Source organism: Phodopus roborovskii, unplaced genomic scaffold (assembly GCF_943737965.1).
Source record: "Phodopus roborovskii unplaced genomic scaffold, PHOROB, whole genome shotgun sequence".
In the NCBI taxonomy this organism is placed as follows: domain Eukaryota; kingdom Metazoa; phylum Chordata; class Mammalia; order Rodentia; family Cricetidae; genus Phodopus; species Phodopus roborovskii.
The window spans coordinates 10,445,314-10,470,644 of NW_026126410.1; the positions used below are offsets into that span (position 1 = coordinate 10,445,314).

The following is a 25,331-nucleotide window of genomic DNA, read 5'->3' on the forward strand; positions in this document are numbered from 1 at the left end:
TTAGAATCCCCCATGATAGCGCCCCTTACCAGCAGGAAGTAGTTTGGAAAGAACGACGCCCAAATTCCCAAGTATTTTCTATAAATGTTTGTTTTCATTGAAATGGACTTGGAGATATATATATATATATATATATATATATATATATATATACATACATACATATATATATATATATATATATATATATATATGAAACCAACATGTCTCCTAGCAACATGGTGCCTAGCAATCCTTCATGATAGCAGAAGGTATTCCCTGGTTAGCCTCGCCCTCCTTTGCTTTGTCCTTGAATGTTCAAACAGCAATAAGGCCACTCAGAGGACAGCGAAGGACTTCCTTAAATCTGATCACAAGTTTTATCCTATCTGATACCTGATCATGATTATTTATAAGATGTTGTTTTTACTCTCTATGAGTTCCAATTCTGCCAATCTTAAGTTAAAATATTTTTTGAGGCATATTAAACAAAATCCAATTAAAGCATCATCAGCCGTGTGTGTCCCATAATTCTTGGATGGGATATCAACACTGTGGGTCGGATGTTTACTTCTAAGCACTTTCTAAAGGAAGTCAGCACTCATTATCATAATTTAAATGAACCTGCTGGGCTGAAGGAGAAAAGACCTAAGGTTTAGCAGTCTCTCTCACTTCTCAAGCTGGGAGGTTCTCAGAGGTAGGGCAGGTCTCCTCACCTCCCCCCACGCAGCAGGCAGGGGCTCTACCGGAGGGTAGTACTTCGGCACGTCCCAGGCCACCGCAGCCATGAACCATTTGAAGTCTTTGCACTTGAGTCGCTTGCGCAACTCCTTCTGGGCAGAGATGTCCCCGGTGGAGAGGTGCCTGTACTCCGGCCTCCGCTGGTAAATGTACTCCGCGAATTCATCCATCCAGGTCTCAGCCACCCTCTTCAGGTTCTGTATAGCAGAGACAAGACAAAACAAAACAAACAAACAAACAAACAAACAAACAAAAAAACAAGTTAGTTATTGGTTATTGGCTTCTACGCCCAAAAAGATCATTTTCCTTGCATCAGAAACTGAAAAGAGAAAAGTAAAAGAAACGAGGTGTCTGCAGGCCGCATTGGCTGGCGGGATATTAACAGTGGGAGTTTCCACACTGACAAGGAGTTTGATGGGATTAGCCTGTGGCTCAGTGCGAGTTCTGCTTCCAGCCTGAGGTTCAGTGGACAATATGGTAATTACCAGAGGTGGCAGAAGCTCTTTTCACAATTATGGCAATTTCCCTCCTGTTATTTAATGTTGCTACATACCTATTTTACTTTTTACATACAACTAAAGGAATAGAAACTGGGGAGAATGTGACTCCCTTAGGTATCTAATTACTTAAAGCATTTCAAGATACAGACATCTTGGAAAGATTAAGAATGAGTAAGTTGCTGTTCCTCCCATCCCCAAGTGTAGAAGTACTTAAAAAGTTTTTTTCTGATATTGTGACATGGACGCCAACCAGAATTTAATAACTTGCTGCATTTGGATGTGGAAGGAAGGGAATTATTGGAGAGACAATCTCTCTACAGGTGCTTCCTGGGGTGGTGAAGAAGTCAGGAGATGGATGGTAAGAAAATGAACTCTTCCTTAGGATTAGAAGAGCTGTGGGTTGAGAGTAGGAAAGCCAGTTTTGTCTTTTTCTTTTTGAGAGAGAGTTTCACTATGTAGCTTGGACTGTCCTGGAACTCACTGTGTAGACCAGGCTGGCCTCAACTCACAGAATCTACCTTTCTCTGCCTCCTGCATGTTAGGATTAAAGGTGGGTGCCACCAAGCTTGGCCCAGAAGGCTATTCTTTTGCTGGTTTTTGGGTTGAGCTGGTTAGCCACACTGGGTTTTAGATTCTAAACCCAAGATCTGCAAGAGCTGTACATGGGGTAGTTGTAGGACTAAGTGAAACAGTACTTCTTGTAAACTACTTGGAATTACTACACACTAGCTATTATGGAAAATAAGCTGCCATTATGAGTACTAGAAAGGGTTCAGTATTGAAAATGGAAGAGCCTGGGTATAGTGTTAGCCACTATGACTCAGGTCTCTGAGAAGGAAGTGGAGGGGAGATGAGATGCCATCTGACATCTCTTCAAATTCTATGGCATTCAGTAGTACACAGAACAGCAGCATCTGCCTAGAAAGTGTTAGTTTGATGCCTTCAGCTCTACCATCATTTTCATAGGTTAGTGTCCCATGGAGTCTGGTTGCTGTTCTTTCTAGTATAAGTTCCTTATTTTAAATGCTTGGTTTGTGAAGGCAGTGGCATGATCCACTTTCTCATTTGTTCTGTGAGGACAAAATGACCATAATGGCTGGGACCATCAGTAAGAGCCTAACACATGATTAGAACAAAAACTAGTCAAGACTTTATGAAGAAGAAGGAGAAGAAGAAGAAGAAGAAGAAGAAGAAGAAGAAGAAGAAGAAGAAGAAGAAGAAGAAGAAGAAGAGAGAGAGAGAGAGAGAGAGAATCTTCAATAAATGGTGCTGGCCAAACTGGAAGACTACATGTAGAAGAATGCAAATAGAGCCATATTTATCACCGTGCACAAAACTCAACTCTTAATGGATCAAGAACTTCAAGATAGGACCAGATACCCTGAATCGGATAGAAGAGAAAGTGAGCCAGGCTTGAACTTGGAATAGAGTTTCTTACTGGGGGAAACCTTCTGAAGTATTAATTGTTATGGTCAAGGAACAGTCATTATTCCCAACTCTTTCAATTGGCTGGACAAATAAAATCACTCCAAGGCCATTATTCTAGAAATTACAGCACACTGTGTTCATTTGTGTCTGCAATCATAATTCAGTATTTAGCTTTTGGAAAAAATATTGGAAGCACAGCTGAAAAATGTCACAAGCAGTTGCAAGAAGAGTTTCCATGGTCTTTTTATAGGTTGTAGCACAAATTCCACTATTCCAGGAAGTAGTTATACTCACATGCATTACAGCACACTGGCATGTTTATACAGGAACACAAATACACACATCCTAATGTATGGCAGTAATGGGAAGGTGCAAAGGCAGATTTCTCACTTAGGCATTCATAGCTATGTAAATGTGCAAAATCATGAAAGTGAGACATTCCAATAGCGTCTCTTGCCAGGGGAGTGAGCTCTTGCCAGAACTTTCCCATCTGTCTCGGAGATAGAACGAATGTTGATGATGGTGCTTATGTGACCAAAGCATAGTTATCAAAAAGAAAGAAAAAAGGAAGCCTAAATCAGGAGATGTACACATGCAATCAGTTTTCTCCCGAACTCCCGGGACTTAGATGTGGTTTTCTACATAGAGCCAGCTATTCCCTGGAGTTCCTGTTCATTTTTGAGTCTTAAACAAAAGCACTTTACTCCTAAATTACATGTAAGGTGATCCTGTGGATACTTGGGGTGCTCATATATATACAACCTTCAGTTTCCTATTTGGGGATTCTTTTCTCTCTTGATGCTAGCTTGCTTTTTTATCTCACTCACTGACCTCTGTGAGTGAGCACTTGAGTGGGGCTCATCGGCAGTTACTCTTGTCTTTTTAACATTTGGTTTTGAGACAGGGTTTCTTTGTTTAATAGCTCTGACTGCCCTGGAACTCACTTTGTAGATCACACTGTCCTCAGAGATCCACTTGCCTCTGCCTAATGCCACCAGCTTTTTTTTTTTTTTTTTTTTTTTTTTTTTTTTTAGATAGGGTTTCTCTGTATAGGACTGACTGTCCTGGAACTCACTTTGTGTACCAGACAGGCCTTTAACTCAGAGATTCTCTTGCCTCTGCCTTCTACATGCTGGGATTAAAGGCATATGTCACCCCTGCCCAGCTAATTTTTCTTATTTTACAAACACTCCTTCAGTAACTCACCTGGGTGTGAATGTTTATGAAGGCTTTCACGCAACTTTCAGAGCGCAGATGATCAAACAACATAAAGAGTGATGCAAAACATGATCATTGGTCCCCTAGATTCTTTACAGGTCCGTGGCTTTCTCCAAGAAAGTCTTCTCTGACCAGAACTTTCTCCTTTCATCTGTTAGCTCTGGGCCACTCTTTCTCAAACCTCCCTTCTGTCTCCTTTTAGGGATATATCATAATTCCGTTCTTTTCATGACCACTGAGTCGGCTTTTCCATTATCTGTCCCTGATCATCATTTTCATAAGAAAAGTCTCCCTTCCAGGTGTTTTGCCCATAACTCAGACTTGGTTCTGTAAGCGTTGTCTGTTGTTTAAGGACTTTAAACAATGTTTAACATTGCTCCTTAATTTTACTCTTTGGTATGAGACCCTCTGCTTCACAAATGGTTCTATTCATCATCTTTTAAAACAGAGCAGCAACTCCCATCTTTCTCTTTATCAGCTCTCCTTCAGCCCAGCATTTCTCCTGTTTTTCTGATATCCTTCCTTAAAACTCTTTCTTCTTTCTCCCAGTTAGCACTGCCAGGTAAAATACATGGTATATAGTTAAGTGTCACTTTTGAATAAACAACAGCACCTTTCATTCCAGACAGAGGCAGGTGGATCTCCGAATTTGAGGCTAGCCTGGTCTACAGATCAAATAAACAACAAACAGCTTACAATTGTAAGTATAATTAGCATTTGCATTATTAATATTATGTGGGACAGGCTTATACTAAAAGCTATTTGTTGTTTATCTGAAAATCAAATGCCGAGGAGCATCTTGTGTTTTAATTTGCTAAGGCTGGCAACCCTACTTGGTACTATACACAGTCTGATTATGGTATGTACTCACTCCATAGTGCTTTTTAATTCATCAACTGTATGTGCAGAATCTCATAATCTTGAAGCTATTTCCAAATCCACAGTGAATGTTTTGCTTCCGTTGAGATTACTTCATAGTTGTGGGAAGCAGCTCTCTGCTGAGAAGTCTGCTGTAATACACAGCGGATATAATAAGATACACTCCCCTGTGTGGCTGGTTAACAGAGGGACTCCTGCTGCCTCTATATCTGTGAAGCAAGCAGGGAATCAACCACAGAGTTTACAGAAACAACAGGCAGCACTGCCAGAACGGCCTGTGCAGAGGGGAATTGGCTACATCTGAAAATAGTAGGGGAAGCTGCCTGTCTTAGCCGAATTCTGTTCGGTCAAGTCGACTGGGGAGATGGCTCAGTCCATTCATTTTGAACCAAAGATGCTTTCATGTGCTAGGATAGGAAAATATGCAGCACGAGTTATTTAAGAGGTATTGGATATAAGACAGCCACACACACATAGCCACACAGACACAGACACACACACACACACACACACACACACACACACACACACACACACGTTAAGTTTAAAAAAGCTGCAGAGTTTCCTGTTCATGAATATGAAATGAAATCAAAGCTATTATTTCCTATACGTTTCACGTGCTGAGACGTGCCGTTTTTCTGGCACCTTTCTGTGATTTTTGGGTGTCACAACATGCTCCCTCACTCAGTCCAACCTGGTATTAATCTCCGTGTTGTCAAAATATTTATTAACACATATAACACATTCAACTCCATCTAGAGGTACTTAGGATTAGATGTATTCTTTGAGCTACCCAAGACTAAGACTTTCTTTTCTTAATTCTGATGCTATCAGCTCTTGGAATTGATATTTTGCCCAGAACATTAAATCACATTTCTATCCCAGTTCATAAGAACAATTTCCATGACTGTTTTTCTTTGTTGTTCTGCATGTGAAAACAATGGGTTCTGTTTGTCCTTCCGGTGCCCAGAATCACATCCATCTATCTGCTAATAATTATTAATATTTTTGTGTGTGCCAGTAATTCTACTGTTGAATTATTCTACAGATACAATTCTCGTTCAGTTTCCCAGTGTGTTACTTGGGAGTCAGTAGCCACAGCTGTCCCACACATCTGTTTTATTTGGGCAAATTTCACCTTAGTAGCATGCCTCTATTTTCTTTGTGCACGGTACGGTTATTATATGTGCACTAGCGTGACCCCAATCCACAAGCTGTACTCTGTCAATATTAAGCTATTTTATTACAGTGCAATGAATAATAGATTTTGCCTTCTTCATATATTTGTATATGAGGAACTGTTTCTGAATGAGACTGGTTTTGCTGACTATCACTAGTTCTGGAGAGAGAGCTATTTGTTCACTATCATTCCTACAACAAGGACTCACACTGCTATCCTATGTGTTCAATAAGCCTGCTTTGATTTGAAGGTATTTCTTTGTCTCCTCTTTGATACTTAAGAGGGCTTTAGTTGTTCAGGAGTGCCACCCCAAATCCTTCTTACCACTGATAACATGATAATGTCACCAGAAGTGCAGCTCTTGAAAGAGAACCTTTGCAAGTCATCCCCAGTCTCCACAATAATTATTCACCCTGCTTTACTTTTCTTTAATCTAAAAACTTCATTGAAGTCAGTGGGAAGCATAGAGGGAGGAAGCTAATCCAGTCCCACATAAGAGGCTTCCCTGACAGCTGAGTTCTCTGTCCTTTACCAAGGTTCAGTGAGCAGTTTGCAGGTGGTCACCTGTGTTGTTTCTCTTGACTAGGGTTAGCCCTTTCTTTGACTTGCATGTCTCTATTAAATTTGTGTTTGAATATTTTATATACTTACCATAGTGCTTATGAAATATCTAGTGCCCTTTTAGACACAGAACAGTAAAAAAAAATCAACTCCACAAATGACTTAATTACCACCCTTAATTACAAAATTCACTACGTTGAACTTTACAAACAGATTTACTGAAGAATAGCTGTTGCCAAGAAACCACTCATTTAAAATGTACAACTTGGCACACTATTAAATGCAGATTTACTGGTGAAACTTTCATCATTAATAAGGTAGTGAACACACCCAATGTGTCTAAATGTTTCCTCTTGCCTCTTTGGATTTTACCCCAGCAATGAGGGACAGTTAAGATCAAACTACTGGCTGGCTAATCAGTCAGATCTTCAGAGAAAATTATATAAAGACAGGAGGCAGTATCCAGAATCACAGTGGAGACATGATGGCACAGGAAAGCAAAGACTGGAGAACACAGGGAAACCTTGACTCAAAAACTCACTTACACACATGTGCATATGTGCGTGCACTCGTGCCCCTCCTCCCCCCGACCACGCCCCGTGAGTCACTACAGTGAGCCCTTCTAAAAGTAAATATTACCAGAAAGTGTTTCTCGGACACAAATTAACATCCTCTGATTCTGGCTTCTTTGTATATTCTGTTCATGTTATTTCTTTCCGGCATGGGTATACTTGAGAAATCTCACACAAATCCAGAAGTACCCTACATCTATCAAGACTGATGGCATGAAATACCCTTAAGTGTCCTTATTTTAATCTCCAACTATCTTTGTTGGTCAAGTATCTGTTGATTCTTTGCTCATTAAGAAATATTTATGTATATGCTTATGTGCAGGAGACTGAATCTTCATGTATGCTAGGTATGTTCAGCACCATAGAGTATGCTCAGTCCACATTTTCCCTTAAATTATTGGATTTTGAAAACTCTTTACACATTTCCTTGTTCCTTGTCAGACTTGATTGCAGGCATTTCCCAACACTCCTTATTCTGGATTTTTATTTCTTCGGTCTAGGAGGTCTCAATTTCAATGAAGCTCAATTTATCAGTTGTTTCCCTAGGGATAGTTTCTGTGGCATCATGTCTAAAATATTTTTGCTCACATACACATTTTCCTTCTCTTTTTCCTAAAGATGTTATAATTTTGTCTTTTGCATAGATCTGTGGCTCATTTTGAGTTGATTTTTTGCATATAGAACTAGATATGAATTGACTTTTTAAAGGTATTGAACTGTTCTAAGAGTATTTATTGAAAAACTACTTTCTTCACAGTTTGCCTTTTACTTGTTGAAAATCAATTGGCTATATGCAAGAACCTATTGGAACTCTCTATTGTCTTCCATCTTTCAGAAATGAATTCTTGCAAAGATTAGTTAGGATTTCATTAGTATTGTTGAGTAGTAGTGGTTATTCATGTTTTTATATCAACCCTTTATTCACAAAATCGAAACTTTTAATTGTATCTGTTAATTTAGTGTGTGAATGTGTTTCTGTCTGTGTGCATTTGGGTTGGGAAAATGTGTGGTACAAAGAGAACTGCATATTTAGGCTCTCTTTATTGACTATGTGGGGCCAGGGAATTGACCTCGGGTTTGATGAGCCATATCCCTGGCCTGATTAACATGATTTTGTTGCCATTTTCTCCCTTTCCTTAACTCCCTTATTACTTTGTCTGTAGTGTTCCACATATATTATTAAAATAAAATTATATCACTTCCCTCTTCCCTTTTCTTTGTACAGATCCTCCCAAGTAGTACCTTTCTTTTAGTCTCTTCTATGTTCCCTGCTTCTGAAACTGATAGCTTTATTCCTTCGGTTATTACTGTTGTACACATTGGGGGGGGAGTAAGAGAGAGGGAGACACAGAGAGAGGAGGGAAGGGAGAATAAGAGAGGGAGAGAGGGACACACACAAACTCACACACACACACACACACACACACACACACACACAAAGAGAGAGACAGAGAGAGAGAGAGAAAGAGAGAGTTACAAGGCCATCTGAAGCAAACATATGAAGCAAAGGGAGGCCATCCTAAAATTATACTGCAGCATTCGTTTCCTAGTTATCAGTGGGCTCCGTTTGATTCCCCATGCTTTAAAAAACAGGTAGAAATAAATCACGATGTTTCTAGTTTCTCATTGCAGTTTTCTTAGGTCAAATAATATGACTGTCCAATGTTTGGGTGATCTGTGAAATTTTGTTTCTGCAAATACTTTTCAGAATTAGCCCATCAAAATCATCTGGATACTACAAAGTTCCTCTCCGGTGTTTGGTAATTTCTCAGTTTACAGATCACTAATAGTTAACTGTTTGCTCTGCCTCCCTGAAAATGAGACACACTTAAATTGGAAATGGAATTCCTGCCATGAACTAATAAACCATTGGAAACAAGGTGATGGGGACAGAAATGAGCAAGCAGAAACCAAACAGAAGCCTCTAGCTCTGTGGCATTATGCATTTACACACCTCAAGGGAAGAGACTAACTTCACACAATGAGTCCCTCCCCTCCAGGTGCTCCTATGGCTTTTTGAGGGACTAGAGTCTTGGAAGCCAGAGCTGTAAAATAGCCAATTCTAGCTGTGGAGGGCTGCGTATCTGTTTATTGATACTGTGATGCACTGAAATACTTTATTTGCTTAAATTTCACTGGCTTAATTTTGTAGCAGCAGGGACCTATTTTGTCTGAGCAAACTTTCTTCTTTCCAAATCTCCAGTAGAGTTGAGAATGCAGGAAAATGTTCACTTCTAATGGGGATAATGATTAAAACCACAATTATAACTCCCTCTAGCCTACCAGACCGCTCACCATGTAGTTTGCTTTTAAGTGTTTTCAAGTAAGCAAGCTATCTAAATGCTAAATAACAACACAGAAGCCAAAATGCTCTGGATGGAGCAAGAGAAACTAACACAGACTGAAAAACAACTAGAAATAGAACATAAGCATGTTTTAAATTTCATTAGAAATGACAAAGGCAAAACAATCATTATCTATGTCAGCCAACTTAAATACTATCTTTATTCAAAAGAATAACACAGTGAGTATAAACAAAGCTAAAATAAAATTCTGGCTATTAGTGTTAGGTCCCCAAATGCTGAACATTGTCCTCATAGCTTAAAAGACTGTTTGACTCAATTGTCTGTTTTTCATACTAGGAAGCACTTTATAATTGATGCACAGGTTGTAGACAAACTTGAACTTGGCATCAGGGAATATTTGAAACAATCAAAATGAGCAAATGAATTACTGTTGGGAAGAACATAGTATTCCTTGGAGCATGGTGGGAAAAATACGAGGGTCAAATAAAAAGGAAGAAACTAAACTGAAGAATAGTTTGACAGGTTGTAGGAAATTGCGAAATTTTAAAATAATGTATTTACTCCATAAGTGTTTTTTTTTTTTTTTTTTTTTTTTTTTTTTTTTTTATGACACGAAATGGCAGAGGCCTGTGCATGTCCCCTTTGCTTTAAGGGTCTACCTGAGTATGAAAATTCTATGTTTTACCTCCAAATTGTTTTAAAAACTGTAGAGAACTGTGAGGTGAAGAAGAATGACACCAATGGGCATTTCAAAGTGGGTGGGGGGAAAAGCCATGAAGCCTTAATCCTACACAAAAAGGAACTACACAACACTAAGGAAAGCTGGGAGTGGGGGAGATGGTGTTCTCCAGGAAAGAGAGGACCAGTTGGTTATCCAGTACCTAAAGGTCAGCCCTGAGAACAAACATACAAGGATCATCATACAGAAAGAACAGATTATATTTGGGAACACACACACACACATACACACACACACACACACACACACACACACACGTATGCAATAACAGTAAGAAAGGGCCAACAATTGAAGGTGCAAGGAGATGGATATCTTGGAGGTTCTGGAAGGAAGAAAAGGAAGAAATGTAGAGGATAAAGTCTTATTCTATTGTCATTTGTTATTCAAACAAAGAAAATAGACATTTCCAAATTCTGACTTCCTAGATTAGGAATTAGGAGCAGTTGAAGGTCAAATTATGGGAAAGCAACTCATGTTTCAGGTGTTGCTGGTTCTTATTTCCATGTGTTAACATTGCTTCACTTTTCCTTTCATGTTTCACAAGCATCAAATATTCAGGGTTCAAGAAGAGGGAGGAACTAAAGGTGAGGAGGTCTCTGCCAGGGTTGCTTACTGTATACTTGTCTCCAGTGTGAAGTGGGGAAATGGTGTCATTGAGGTATCATTACTTTACAAAGAAATCCTTGGAACTTATTGGAAAGGTGCAGTGTTGTCGGTTTAAGATACCTAAGGTGCCATATGCATTTCTGCCTGGAACACAGTGTGCATGCACCTGGTAAATATTTTTTGATAGAATTTTGCGTCTCCTTGAGGTAACATTTATCTTTATGGCATGCAATGGGATCACCATATCTTAAAGATTTATTTTATCTTATTTTCCCATAGATTTATAACTTATTTTAGGGAATGATGTCATAGAGAATAACTGAAACCTCGTTTATTGAAAAGTGCCTGAAATCCTTAAATTAAAAAAAAAATCCATCTAGCCTTCTGAGGACTGGGGACTGCATGCGGGGGAGCCCATCCTGGTGGATCAGTGCATCTGGAATCTGCCAGCATCCTCGTTCCACCTCCAACAAAGGGAGGAGGTAAGCTTGGGCCCGTTTCCAGCCTGCCTTCAGGTGCCCTGCTCAGAGTCTCCTGAGGACTAGGGACTGTACATGGGGTAACCCAACCTAGTGAACCAGCCATCCAGGGTCTCCCAGCACCCTAGTCCTGCCAACATCCACTGGAAGAGAAGAGCCCAGGAGTATTGGTCTTGCTTGCAACCACCAGAAGAGAACCTTGGTCCTGTACCCACCAGGAGAGGGAGAGACACACCAGTACATACTGGGAGAAGAGATGGATAGACAACACTATAATAACACAGTCAACAACAGAAAGATCAATATGATGCCACCAATAAGACCTGCTCTTCTCAACACAGATGAAACAGAAGAGAATGACCCTAAAACAATTTAATGAAGATGATAGATTCTCTCAAAGAGGAAATGAGAGAGTCCTTTAAAGAAATGGGGGGAAATCCACACATACTTCCACCACCACCACCACCAAATTCAAAACAAACAAGAATTAATAGTCAATGGTCATTAATATCCCTCAATATTCATGATCTTAACTTGCCTATAGAAAGACACAGGCTAACAGAATGGATACTAAGACAGAATCTATCCTTCTGCTGCCTACAAGAAATACACCTCAAATTCAAAGACATAGTTAAGGGTTGAGAAAATATTTTCCAATCAAATGAACCCAAGAAACAAGTGGGAGCAGCAATTCTAGTATATAACAAATTAGACTTTAAGCTAAAATCAATCAAAAGAGATGAAGAAGGCCATTTCTTATTTATCACAGGAGAAACCCATCAAGATGAAGTCTCAATTCTGAACACCTATGCTCCAAATACAAAGGCACCCACATTTGTAAAAAAGGAACATTACTAAAACTCAAATCGCATATAAACCTCATATACTTATAGTGGGAGATTTCAGCATCCCACTCTCAACACTAGACAGGACAAGAATCTTAACAAAGAAACAAAGGAACTAACAGAAGCTATGACCCAATTGGGCTTAACAAACATTTATAGAACATTCCATCCAAACACAAAAGAATACACCTTCTCCTCAATGCCACATGAAACCTTCTCTAAAATTGAACACATACTTGGCAATATAGCAAACCTCAATGGGTAAAAAAAGAAATTGGAATAATCCCCTATATCTTATCAGACCACCATGCTTTAACGTTAGAATTTAACAACAACACAAATTCCAGAAACCCCACAAACTCATGGAAATTGAACAATGTGTAATTGTACCATTCCTGGGACAAGGAAGAAATAAAGAATTTAAAGACTTCCTAGAATTCAATGAGAATGATGACACAACATCCCCAAAGTTGTGAGCACTTTGAAAGCAGTGCTAAGAAGAAAGTTCATAGCACTAAGTGCCCAAATGAAGAAACTGGAGAATAGTCACATTAGAGAATTAATAGCACAACTGAAAGGTCTAGAACAAAAAGAAGCAAACTCACTCAGGAGGAGTAGATGCCAGAAAATAATCAAATTGAGGGCTGGAATCAATAAAGTAGAAACTAGGAAAACAATTCAAAGAATCAATGTAACAAAGAGTTTTTTTTTTTTTTTTTTTTTTTTTTTTTTTGAGAAAATCAACAAGATAGATAAACCTTTATCCAAACTAACCAAAAAGCAGAGAAAGTACATGCAAATTAACAAAATCAAAAATGAAAAGGGGGACATAACAAAGGACACTGAGGAAATCCAGAGTCTTCAGGTAATACTTTGAAAACCTGTACTCCACAAAACTCAAAAATTTAACAGAAATGGACAAATTTCTGGATAGGTATCCTTATCAGAATTAAGTCAAGAATAGATAAGCAATCTAAAAAGACCTATACCCCCTAATGACATAGAAGCAATCATCAAAAGTTTCCCAACAAAAAAAAAAAAAAAAAAAAAAAAACCAGGACCAGATGGGTTCAGTGCAGAATTCTATCAGAAATTCAAAGAATACCAATACGCCTCAAAGTGTTCCACACTATAGAATGGAGGGTCATTGCCAAGCTCTTTTTTATGATGCTTCAATTGCCTTAATACTCAAGACTCACAAAGACACAACTAAGAAAGAGAACTTCAGACCAATATCCCTCATAAACATTGATACAAAAATCTCCTAAAATACTGGCAAATCAATCCAAGAACTCATCAGAGAAATCATCTAACATGACCAAGTAGGCTTCATCTCAGGGGTGCAGGATGGTTCAACAAACAAAAATCTGTCAATGTAATCCACTATATAAACAAACTGAAAAAGAAAAACCATATGATCATATCATTAGATGCTGAAAAAGCCTTTGATAACATCCAACACCTCTTCATGATAAAGGTTTTGGAGAGGAATAACAGGAACATACCTAAACATAATCAAAACAATATACAGTAAACCAACAGCCAGCAAACTAAATGGAGAAAAACTTAATGTGATTCCTCTAAAATAAGGAACAAGACAAGGCTGTCCACTTTCCACATCTCTTCAATATTGTACTTGAAGTACTAGCTAGAGGAATAAGACAACAAAAGGAGATCAAGGGGATACAAATTTGAAAGGAAGAAGTCAAACTTCCACTATTTGCAAATGATATGATAGTTTACATAAGTGACCTGAAAAACTCTACTAGGGAATTCCTACAGCTTCAGCAAAGTGGCAGGATACAAGATTAAAAAAAAAAAAAAAAAAAAAAAAAAAAAAAAATCAGTAGCCCTACTATATGCAGATGAAAAAGGGGCTGAGAAAGAAATCAGAGAAACATCACCCATTACAATAGCCACATATAACATAAAATATCTTGGAGTAACATTAACCAAACAGGTGAAAGACCTATATAATAAGAACTTAGAGTCTTTAAAGAAAGAAATAAAAAAAGATACCAGGAAATGGAAAGATCTCCCATGCTCTTGGATAGGTAGGATCAACATAGTAAAAATGGCAATCTTGTGAAAAGTAATCTACAGATTCAATGTAATCCCCATCAAAATCCCAGCACAATTCTTCGCAGACCTTGAAAGAACAATACTCAACTTAATGTGGAAAAACAAAAACCCAGGATAGCCAAAACAACTCTGTACAATAAAGGAACTTCCAGAGCAAGCTCTATTACAGAGCTATAGTCCTGAAAACAGCTTGGTATTGGCATAAAGAATAGACAGAATAGACAGGTAGATCAATGGAATAGAGTTGAAAACCCTGATGTTAATCCCCACACCTACCAACATGTGATTTTTGACAAAGAAGCTAAAATTATACAATGGAAAAAAGAAAGCATCATCAACAAATAGTGCTGGAATAACTGGATGCTGGTGTGTAGAAGACTGCAGATACATCTATATCTATCTCCATGCACAAAACTTAATTTCCAATGGATCAAAGACCTCAACATAAACCCAGCCACCCTGAACCTCTTAGAAAAGAAAGTGGAAGGTACCATTGAATGAATTTGTACAGGAGACCTCTTCCTGAACAAAGCACCAGTAGCACAGATACTGAGATCAACAATTAATAAATGGAACTTCCTCAAACTGAGAAGCTTCTGTAAGGCAAAGAATATAGTCAACAAGACAAAACAACAGCTCATAGACTGGGAAAAGATATTCACCAACCCCACATCTGACAGATGTCTAATTTCCAAAATATACAAAGAACTTAAGAAGCTAGTTACCAAAACACCAAATAATCTAATTAAAAAGTGGGATACAGAACTAAATAGAGAATTCTCAATAGAGGAATCTAAAATGGCTGGGCTGAAAGACACTTAAGAAAGTGCTCAACACCCTTAGCCATTAGGGAAATGCACATAAAAATAACTCTGAGATACCATCTTGCACCTGTCAGAATGGCTAAAATCAAAAACACCAAGGACAGTTTATGCTGGAGAGCATGTGGAGGAAGGAGAACACTCCTCCATTGTCCATGGGAGTGCAAACTTGTACAGCCACTTTGGAAATCAGTATGGCGGTTCCTCTGGAAAATGGGAATCAGTCTACCACATACTCTTAGGCATGTACCCATAAGATGCACACTCAAACAACAAGGATGTCTGTTCAACTATGTTCATAGCAGCATTGTTTTTAATAGCCAGAACCTGGCAGCAACCTAAATGCCTCTCAACTGAAGAATGGATGGATAAAATGTGGAACGTTTACACAATTGAGTACTACTCAGCGGAAAAAAAACAATAGAATCTTGAATTGTCAGGGAATGGATGGAACTAGAAGAAACCATCCTGAATGAGGTAACCCAGTCACAAAAAAGAGGAACATGGTATGTACTCAATCATATATAGAATTTAGACATAGAGCAAAAGATCACCAGCCTGCAATTCACACTGCCAGAGAAGCTAGGAAACAAGGAGACATACATGCTCCCCCTGAGAAGGGTAAAGGGACAAGATCTCCCAAGCAAATAGGGAACATGGGGTGCAGGGAGACAGATTTAGGAGAAAGAGAAGGGGAGAAGTGGAGGGGAGAGGAGGATATGAGGGAGCAGGAAGATTGAGTCAGAGGAAGAATAGAGGAGAACAAGAAAATAGATACCATAATAGAGGGAGCCACTATAGTTTTAAAGAGAAATCTGGCACTAGAGAGCTACAAGGATGACTCTAACTAACACTCTAAGCAATAGTGGAGAGGCTACCTTAAATGCCTTTCCCCCGTTAACGAGATTGATGACTACCTTATATGCCATCCTAGACCCTTCATCCAATAGCTGATGGAAGCAGAAGCAGACACCCATGGCTGAAAACTGAGCAGAACTCCTGGAATCCAGGTGCATACATGGAGGAGTGATGGGCAAAGGGGTCAAGACTAGGCTGGAGAAACCTACAGAAACAACTGAACTGAACAAGGGTGAGCTCATGCACCCCACTCTGATAGCTGGGAAACCAGCATAGGACTGACCCAGACTCCCTGAATGTGGGTGTCAGGAGGACTGGGCAGTCTATGGGGCCTCTAGTAATGGATCAGTATTTCTCCCTAGTGTATGAATGGACTTTGGTAGCCAATTCCACATAGAGGGATACTCTCTCAGCCTAGATACATGGAGGAGGGCTTAGGACCTTCTCCAAATGATATGACAGACTTTGTAGATGCCCCATGGAAGGCATCACTATCCCTGGGGAGCAAAAAGGGGATGGGATGGGGGTTGGGGTGGGAATGAGAAGTTGAAGGTGAGGAAACTGGGATTGACATGTAAAACAAGCTTGTTTCAAATTTAAATAAAAAAATTATTAAAAAGTCCATCTAAATAGAAGATATCTTAATGGAGAATCTTCTGTTTTTATATTGTAGCCAAAAGGAAAGAGCAGCAAGCCCAAGGGTGCAGTATGTGAATCATATTTAGTCCTTGCCACCAGGACTGGGCAGCCAAACTGCCCTTGCTGTTATATTGGAAGGGAGAATTGGGGATAGCTATTATCTTCAGAGGGATTGCTGGTTCACAACAGCATTTACACAGACAGAGTACTGAGGAAGAATCTGTCATTTGCTGCATTCTCCCAGGAAGCCCCTGATCGACCACCATGCCCATGAACTTCCTGATGGTTCAAATAAAACACCTGGGCCCTGCAGCTTAGAGAGTACTAGAAAGAATCATGGGTACTCTGCTGCCTAGTGCTGTCACGCCACGGCTCTTATTTGCCAGGCAACTTTATGAGAACAAACTGCTACACAGCCAAATAGGAAAAAAGGTCAATTTGTGGGAGCTGAGATTTCCCTTCCATCATCCTACTCTTCAGTTTTGTTGGCGATTTCATTTTCAGTTATCAAACCAGTCATTCGGGGCCTGTTAATGCTTTTTATCAACAGATATGCTGTTGTGACACAAACAAGAGAAGGCTTCAGGTGTGAGATATTATGTATATTATGTATTTCTCTTTCAACTAGTTCACACAGGAATCACTGATACTAAGATCAACAAAGAAATGTTTAATAATTGGCTTGAGGTGGTCTGCCTTGTACCCTGAAGTACTTCTTTAGCCTTTCTTCCCCTTCTGTACAACTCTCCCTACCTCTAGCAATTTTAAGGCCCTTCAAGAAATTTAAAGGGGTTGTAGAGGTACTACCTAAAGTCAGCAGATTTGGGCATCACCAGGGGAGTGTCTTGGGACAAGGGGAATCTTTGGAAACATGTTAAAAAGGCATGTCATAACTGAGTCAGTCAAGTAGCCTGTCTTATTTCAAACCTTAAATTTACCCTCCATACCTATGGTTAATAGCGATTGTAGGGGAATTTCAAGGAACTTGCTGTTCAGGTAAAGAATACTCATTAAAGTCAAATCTGTTTGTAACATGTAGTTTTGTGTTTTGTGAGACCATGAAACATAATCTATCGGCTAGCTAGGCTAGGGATGGTGTACAATGGAGACTGCAGGAGGGAGAGGCTGGAGGATCAGGAGTTCAAGGTCATCCCTGGCTATATAGTGCCTTTGAATCCAGCCTGGGATATACAAGACTTTATCTTGAAACCAACTGACCAACCAAAGTGATTCTCCCTGACATAAAACACCCTTCCCTCAAGTCCCATAACCTATTAACATCAAGTATATACCACTATATACATATATGTATATCTATCTATACTTTATACATGTCATATATTGTCTCTTCTATTAAGCCATAGATTCAGTGATAACATACATGAAAAAAGTTTCCAAATAATCCAGCTATGTTAAATTCCGATCTCACCCTACAGTGAATTTAATGACTCTGGTTCCACCCTTCTGTCTGTCTGGTGGAGAGTATTCTGGTGACACATAGATGAACCATCTTTACCTAACTGTCATAGGTAAGAGAAGTTAAGCTTTGTGTTTTACTTGCTTTTTGCTTAAGCTCTAGAGCCTAGAATCATGCCCAACACAATCAGCAGTTTTTCTTTCTTTCCTCTTCTAGAAAGGAAACATTAAAGGGAACAGCGCACATTCTTGCAGAAGTGCAGAATCTAGGCAAAATGTGTCTCTCTAGACCTGGTGCTCCCATAGCCCACATCAGAATTCACTTACCTACACAAAATCTGTGACCTCCTCTCTCTCCTTCCTCATCCCTCTGTTTTTGTGCTGATACCATCATCTCTCACATGCCTAGAGGGAAACTTCACACACAGTTCACTGAACCTAACCATGTTTTTGCACTGTATAGAAAATTCACACAAATCTATTTTTTTAACTTTTTAATTTATTTTTCTTACTTTACCTATTGATCCCTCCCTCCATCCCTCTCTACTTCTCTCCCATCCTCCCATGCCACCCAGACCACCCTTCCAACACCCCCCCCCACATGTAGGGTGATGCCTTCCAGAAGGGGTCATCAAAATCTTTCAAGTCCTTTGGAGTAGGGACTAGGCCCTCTCTTCTGCCTAGATTAAGGGAGTATCCCTCCATGGGGAATGTGCTCCCAAAGTCCTTTTGTGCATCCTGGTTCCACTGTCATAGATCCCTTAGACTGCCCAGACCTTCTAACTGAGACCCATGTTCAGAGTCAGTCCAATGCTGGATTCCCAGCTATCAGTCTGGCGGTCCATGAACTCCTCCTTGTTCAGGTCAGTTGTCTCTGTGATCGACAATTAATAAATGGGACCTCCTCAAAACTGAGAAGCTTCTGCAAGGCAAAGGACACAGTTGACAAGACCAAATGGCAGCCCATAGACTGGGAAAAGATCTTCACCAATCCTAAGTCTGACAGAGGGCTGATCTCCAAAATATACAAAGAACTCAAGAAACTAGTCGCCAAAACACCAAATAACCCTATTAAAAAACGGGGTACAGACTGAAGAGAGAATTCTCAATAAAGGAAATCAAAAAGGCTGAAAAACACTTAAGAAAGTGCTCAATATCCTTAGCTATCAGGGAAATGCAAATCAAAAAAACTCTGAGATACCATCTTATCTCCTGCCAGAATGGCTAAAATTAGGAACACTAATGGCAACTTATGCTGGAGAGGATGTGGAGAAAGGGGGACACTCCTCTACTGCTGGTGGGAGTGCAAACTTACACAGCCATTTTGTAGATCAGTATGGTGGTTCCTCAGGAAAATGGGAATCAGTCTACCACAGGACCCGGCAATCCCACTGTTAGGCATATACCCAAATGATCCACACCCATGCAACAAAGACATCCGTTCAACTTGTTCATAGCAGCATTATTTATAATAGCAAGAACCTGGAAGCAACCTAGATGCCCCTCTACTGAAGAATGGATAAAGAAGATGTGGCACATCTACACAATGGAATACTACTCTGTGGAAAAAAACAATGGAATCTTGAAATTCGCAGGCAAATGGATGGAACTTGAAGAAACCTCATCCTGAATGAGGTAACCAAGTAACAAAAAGAGTAATATGGTATGTACTCACTCATATATGGATTTTAGACATAGAGCAAAGGATCATTAGCCTATAATTCACACCACCAGAGAAACTAGGATACAAGGAGGATTCTAAGAGAGAAAGGGACAAGATCTCCTGAGCATATTGGGGAGTGGGGGGGCAGTGAGTGGAAAGGGAGCTAGGAGAAAGAGAAGGGCAAGAGAGGAAAGCAAGTGGGACCAGGAAGATTGAATCAGGGGAGGAATAGATGAGAGAGAGAGAGAGAGAGAGAGAGAGAGAGAGAGAGAGAGAGAGAGAGAGAATAAAAGAGGAAGCCATTATAGGTTTGAAGAGAAAACTGACTCTAGAGAAATGTCCAGAGACCTACAAGACTGACCCCAACTGACAATTTGAGCAACAGTGGAAAGGCTACCATAAATGCCTTTCCCTAATAATGAGATTAATGACTAACTTATCCACCATCATGGAACCCTCATCTAGTACCTGTTGGAAACAGAAGCAGACACCCACAGCTAAACACTGAGGCATACAAATCTTTTTGAGACATTGTCTTTACAGCTTTCTTGCACTTGTAATGTTGATTTCTTTACTCTCATTCTCCTTCAGTGTTGGTTGGTATTTCAATTTTATTCTACGTGCATTTCTTCTGATCCCTCCTGTCTAAAAACCATCAGTTCCTCCTCCCAGTCTGAAGGAGGAGGATGGGCCTTGTGGTGCAGAGACCTCTAGGGTTCTCCCTCCATTGTGCACTCATGGGTCAGTCTCACAGGTCTCTGATACAGTCTGATATAACCTTGTGCCTGCCCCTTTCGCACCTCCACCATGAAGTCCAAGGGATGTTTTGACACAGATCTTGGCTCACAATCCCAAGTCTATTTATTTAATCACTGTCCCTTTTATGCTGTGAGTGCTATGAGTTGCCACTTCCCAGGATTATGGAACATTCTGGAAAACATAATCCCCCTCCTTTTTAAAGCCAGATTTCACTTCTTTGGTTTTAGCTTTTTATCCTGAAATCTGCAAAAATCGAAATTCCCCCACATTTTTGAGTGGTTATCATTAAGGTCAAGATGAAATTTTAGAGTAAAAAATAAATTCCTGGCACATCAAAGGTAAAATGTCACGGTATGAAGTCCTGACTGACATGCCTCTACAGACTTAGGATAGGGACTGTTTCTAGTCTTGGTGCTAAGGAGACAGTTCAATTGGCAAAACATTGGCTGTGCAAGCCCAAGGGCCTGCCTGAGTTTGATTCTTGCACCCACCTAAAAGCCAGGCATGGTAGTACACACCTGCAATCCCAGGGTTAGGTGTGTGGAGACAGGTGGGTCCCCAGGGCCTGCTGACTAATGCTTCAGTCCAGGTCCCAGGAGAGACCTTATTTCAGCAGACAAAGTGAGGAACTACACTGGGGGGTGGATCTCTGGCCCCTGTACCCATGTACATGCATGTGACACATGAGTTTGCCCCTCTCTCACACTTGGTTCCTATGAGCAGGAAGGATGGCAGTTTGTACTTCCAGGACTGCCCACATCACAGTCTATAGAGTTGTCCTCTTTGGGGGACCTTCCTAGGGAAACTTCCCAGGGCCATGATGCTGCTATGATGCTATAGTCAGTTGGGGTGGTTTGCGGTGAGGTGACTGCTATTCTTTCCACATCTTTACAGTTTGAGTACCTCCTTCAAACCTAGTAACTTTGAAGATCTCAGAACACACTGGCAGCTACAAGAGAGTCAAAGGCCATTCCCACAGTCCCCAAGGTGCTAGTCATTACTCCTGCCTTAGCAGTGTTTGTCAGAAAGAGAAGTTGGACTTGGGATCCTTCTGCCCATTTGTTTCTCAGCCTAGGGCAACACATTTTTCAGCTGACCTCTGCTGCTCATTGTCCTGTGTTGAACACAGCCACTGCCATTCTGGAGCAGGCGATTATTGTCACAACACTTGAGTCTTCTATTGTCAACAACTGTAGAGAGGGTTATCCTTTCTCTAGGGATTCCTCATTTACTCTGGGCAGAAGATGCCAAGGTTGTGCTCCAGTATGCTGACATTAGATCCCAAGGTCGACTCAGAAACTAAACAGGATTTTGAATGTCAAGGAAACCCTCCGATTCCCATATGAAACAATCAGTAAGTCACCATGTCCCAGATTTTTCCATTTTGAAGAAATGACACAGAGGGGGTTAATTTTTGCTTTTACACAACAAGGGCATTAACAATGACAAACTGACTACCTTGAACCCCACAGTAAGAGAGAATTCTATATTAATGCATACAACCTATATTGGTAGATCAAAAATACCACTTTATGATTCTTATTTCATCTCGGTTCACTGAGGACTGGGTGAAAACATGGCTAGAAGTTGACTCTGGTTACTGGTTCTGAATTTTGAATCCCCATTCTTAGAAATCTGTTAATTGAGTACCAAGATGGTGGTGGTGGTGTGTGCATCAGGGGCTTCTGGACTGCTGGGCTGTGGCCTCCCATGGTTGGGGCGGCCCATGTCGAGTGACACTCATGGTGAAGAGGGTTTAGCTTGCATGTGGAAGGCCCTTACCTATTTCTTGGCATTCCTGAGATGGGAGTGAGCATGCTCAACCTCTTCCTGAAGTGGCAACACAGAGAGCACTATGTTCTTTGCCTACCCTTATCTCCTCATCAGGACCAAGCTCTTCCCCTGGGGAGATGGTAACCATAGCCTCTACCACAATCCTCATGTGAACCCACTTCAGACTGGTTATGAAGATGAGTAAAGGGAACCTGGATCTTCCCCAGGCAACAAGGGACCACAGCACTGGTTTGGACCATTACTCTGTGAGTGAATCACAAAAGACCATAGGAGCACTAAGCTCATCTTTCCTTGTATCAAATGGTGACTGTTACAGCGATCTTCCAGCATCCCTTTGCTTACAAGAGGAGATGGTTTGAATAAATAACTCAAAATTAAAAAAAAAAAGAAATCTGTTAGTCAAACTGAGGTGTCCTTAATTCTTTTAAGCTTTTTATTTGCAAAATCTGAAGTTCAGAACTACAATAGCACTGCCCCTCCTGCTGATGTTAAGACACATGTTTCCTGAAAATGTGGAGAATCATTTGTTATCATGTGTTTCACAGATGGGTAACTTATGTCATGTCTTCTTGTCAGAGACCAGTGCTAAAGAGAAAGTGATGAATAAGGTTATTTGAATTTGTTTTGAATAATATACACTAGTGTGTTGACTAAAGGACTTCAGCCTGTGTGTGTGTGCATGTGCACGTGTGTGCATGCATGAGCATGGGTTTACACCTCTGTGTATTTGGAGGCATCTGGAATCATCAGTTTCGTAAGTCTGTAAATGAAAAGTACACATTTTCACAGGATTAAATGAGCTTTGTAAAGTACATAAACAAGCCTTTGGGGTCACGTTGCCAGCTTCATCTCCATTTCCTAACGAGGCCAGGGAGATTAAAATATCTACCGATGGGATGTGACTCTGCATTTCTCAATCTTTGTGATGATTTAGTCATAGCAGAGTGTGGCAAAGTAGCTGAGTCTCTCCCACAAAATACCAGAATTGTTTTTTATTTTAATATACTTCAGAAGATCATAAAATGTTCCTCAGAGTGACATTTGAGCCTCAATATTTATGACTTTCTGATTGCTCTAGCAGTTTAGGGGGAAAAAAAAACAAAACAAAAATGAGCCCTCAAGTAAAATTTAAGTGGGAAAGATTAAAATTCAGAGTTATGGACTCCTTCCATTTGAATGAATATTCACTTTTTCCTGGATGGTTTATGTGGCAACCCTAGTTTCCCCATATTTGACAGTTTTTGACAAAGTGCCTCATTAATCTCCCAAAATATATGAGCTGTTTTATTTTTTTTTGCAAACAACCTCTTTTTGGATCAACATTGCTTTTCCTACTCATCTTTTACACTCTGAGCTGGCCACATGCACCATCCACCCATAAATGAAGTGAATGAGTGACAGAAAGTGGTGTCTTGACAAACGGCAAGACATCATTTATTATCTTTAGGATTTTTGCACTGCAATGATATCCACACAGCTGATTTGTAATGTGTGCTTGAATTTGTTTACTCATTAACCTTCCTGTTGATTTGCGTTGCTTCCTCATTCATATGCATTAAGTCCTTTGACTAAATTAAACTATATTTCTTTATTCAAAATGTAGCACTTTAATCTGTTTATGATTTCATGACTGTTTTTCCCCCAAATAGTGTTTTTAAGCACACATTCAGTGCATTGCATTATTAATATCTTCCTATTTTGGAGGAAGCAGGGAGTGGTATGATGATAATTTCTCGTTAAGGAATGTGAAATGTAATTTCATTCTAGAATGCCTCACTACTTTTAAAAGGACTGTGGGTGTGGGTAAAGAAAAAACATGAATGCTTTTGACAGCCTCACAAAGCAAGGGAGGAGAAACAGGAGCCTGAAGGAATTTACTAAGGATGATAATTTTATTAAAGTTCATCAAAATGTCTTAAGTTTTATTAACAACTTGAGTCTATGTTTTGTCCTTGAGAAGTCTAATTAATTAAACTCTTCAATAAGTTATCTGAATGTTCTCTAAGCTGTATTTTAGATGATGACATAATGTAAAATAACAAACCCAAAGCTCTGCCTTTGTGAGACTGATATGTGAATGAATCCTAGTGAAGTAATTCATAATAATAATAATATGTTTTACAAAAAAGTGGTCATTTCAGTTTGAATTATATATTGAATTGTGTAGAAAATACTCAAGTGGTCATACATTGCACTTTAGTAAAGAAACCAAAACAAGCAACTCAAAGTTAGATCTCTAGGGGATTATAGCACCAATACATCTGGAAAACACTATGCTTTTATATTTGTAGCACATATGTAATGTGGTGAAGAGAACAGACACAACCAAGAAGAGAACAACATGGAGGACAGAGACATCATTAGGGCTGTCTGGAGAAGGTTTGTAATTTTATATCTTCCCAAACACGCATAGAAGCTTCTAAAAGGCAGATGATAAAAGCATCCTTGCATTTGATCAACAAGAAAAATTGCATTCTAAACAAAACAAAACAAACAAAACACAAATGAAACAAAATTAGACTTGGTTAATTATGGGAAATTTGAACATGGTCTAAATCTATATCTAGCATTAACTCTAGTTCTAAAGGAGGAAAAACTTGAGTTTGAGCCTGTACTTCCTCATCTATTTTATTCCATTTTGGGGGAGGCCTGGTTTTACATTACTCTTGTTGGTCATTCATGTGCTCATGTGCAAGCCTCCACATGGTCTTGAAATCTGCAGTAGGTTTATACTGGAGACAAGCACATAACCTGGACTGGTGGCTTACTTAATTGATATTTAAAGCTGCTAACAAGGATTAGCAGAAGGTAATGGTTAATATTAAATACAACACATGTGCAGATGCTGTGACACATGACAAAAACCATCCCAGTTACTACTTCTTTAAACAATGGAGGTAAAGCAGAGAAACAGGGATTCTTGACAACCAGGTGTATGGTTGAGTACCCACTGCAGGAAGTAGAGCCTGGGTGAGCCCAGACTCTTCTGATGCCCAGTTACTCACTCGTGCCAGGATGGTCCCAGACGGAACTTTGTAAGGGACATACTTTCTGTAGATATGACCAACTCTAGAACATGGAACATCAAACATTTCTCCTCCACACATCCAAACCTAAAGAGGAGAAAATAAAAGAGAAGGGTAAATTTCACCAAAACATTTGCACATTTTCTTTTCTAAGAAAATATTTTATTTTTATATATATTTATTATTTTTCTTATTTTACATATCAATCCAAGCTTACTCTCCCTCCCTTTCATGCCCCCT

General features: G+C 39.7%; 1 protein-coding gene across 1 annotated transcript in view; it reads right to left on the reverse strand.

Moving 5' to 3' along the window:
- Galntl6 (polypeptide N-acetylgalactosaminyltransferase like 6) overlaps nt 1–25,331 on the reverse strand; it is a 1,089,910-nt gene that overhangs the window by 53,293 nt on the left and 1,011,286 nt on the right. The window contains exons 8-9 of the mRNA XM_051182453.1: nt 25,071–25,178; nt 696–917 (exon numbers count right to left, since the gene is read on the reverse strand). Coding sequence (XP_051038410.1) covers nt 696–917; nt 25,071–25,178 — 330 coding nt within the window. The remainder of the gene's footprint in view (nt 1–695; nt 918–25,070; nt 25,179–25,331) is intronic.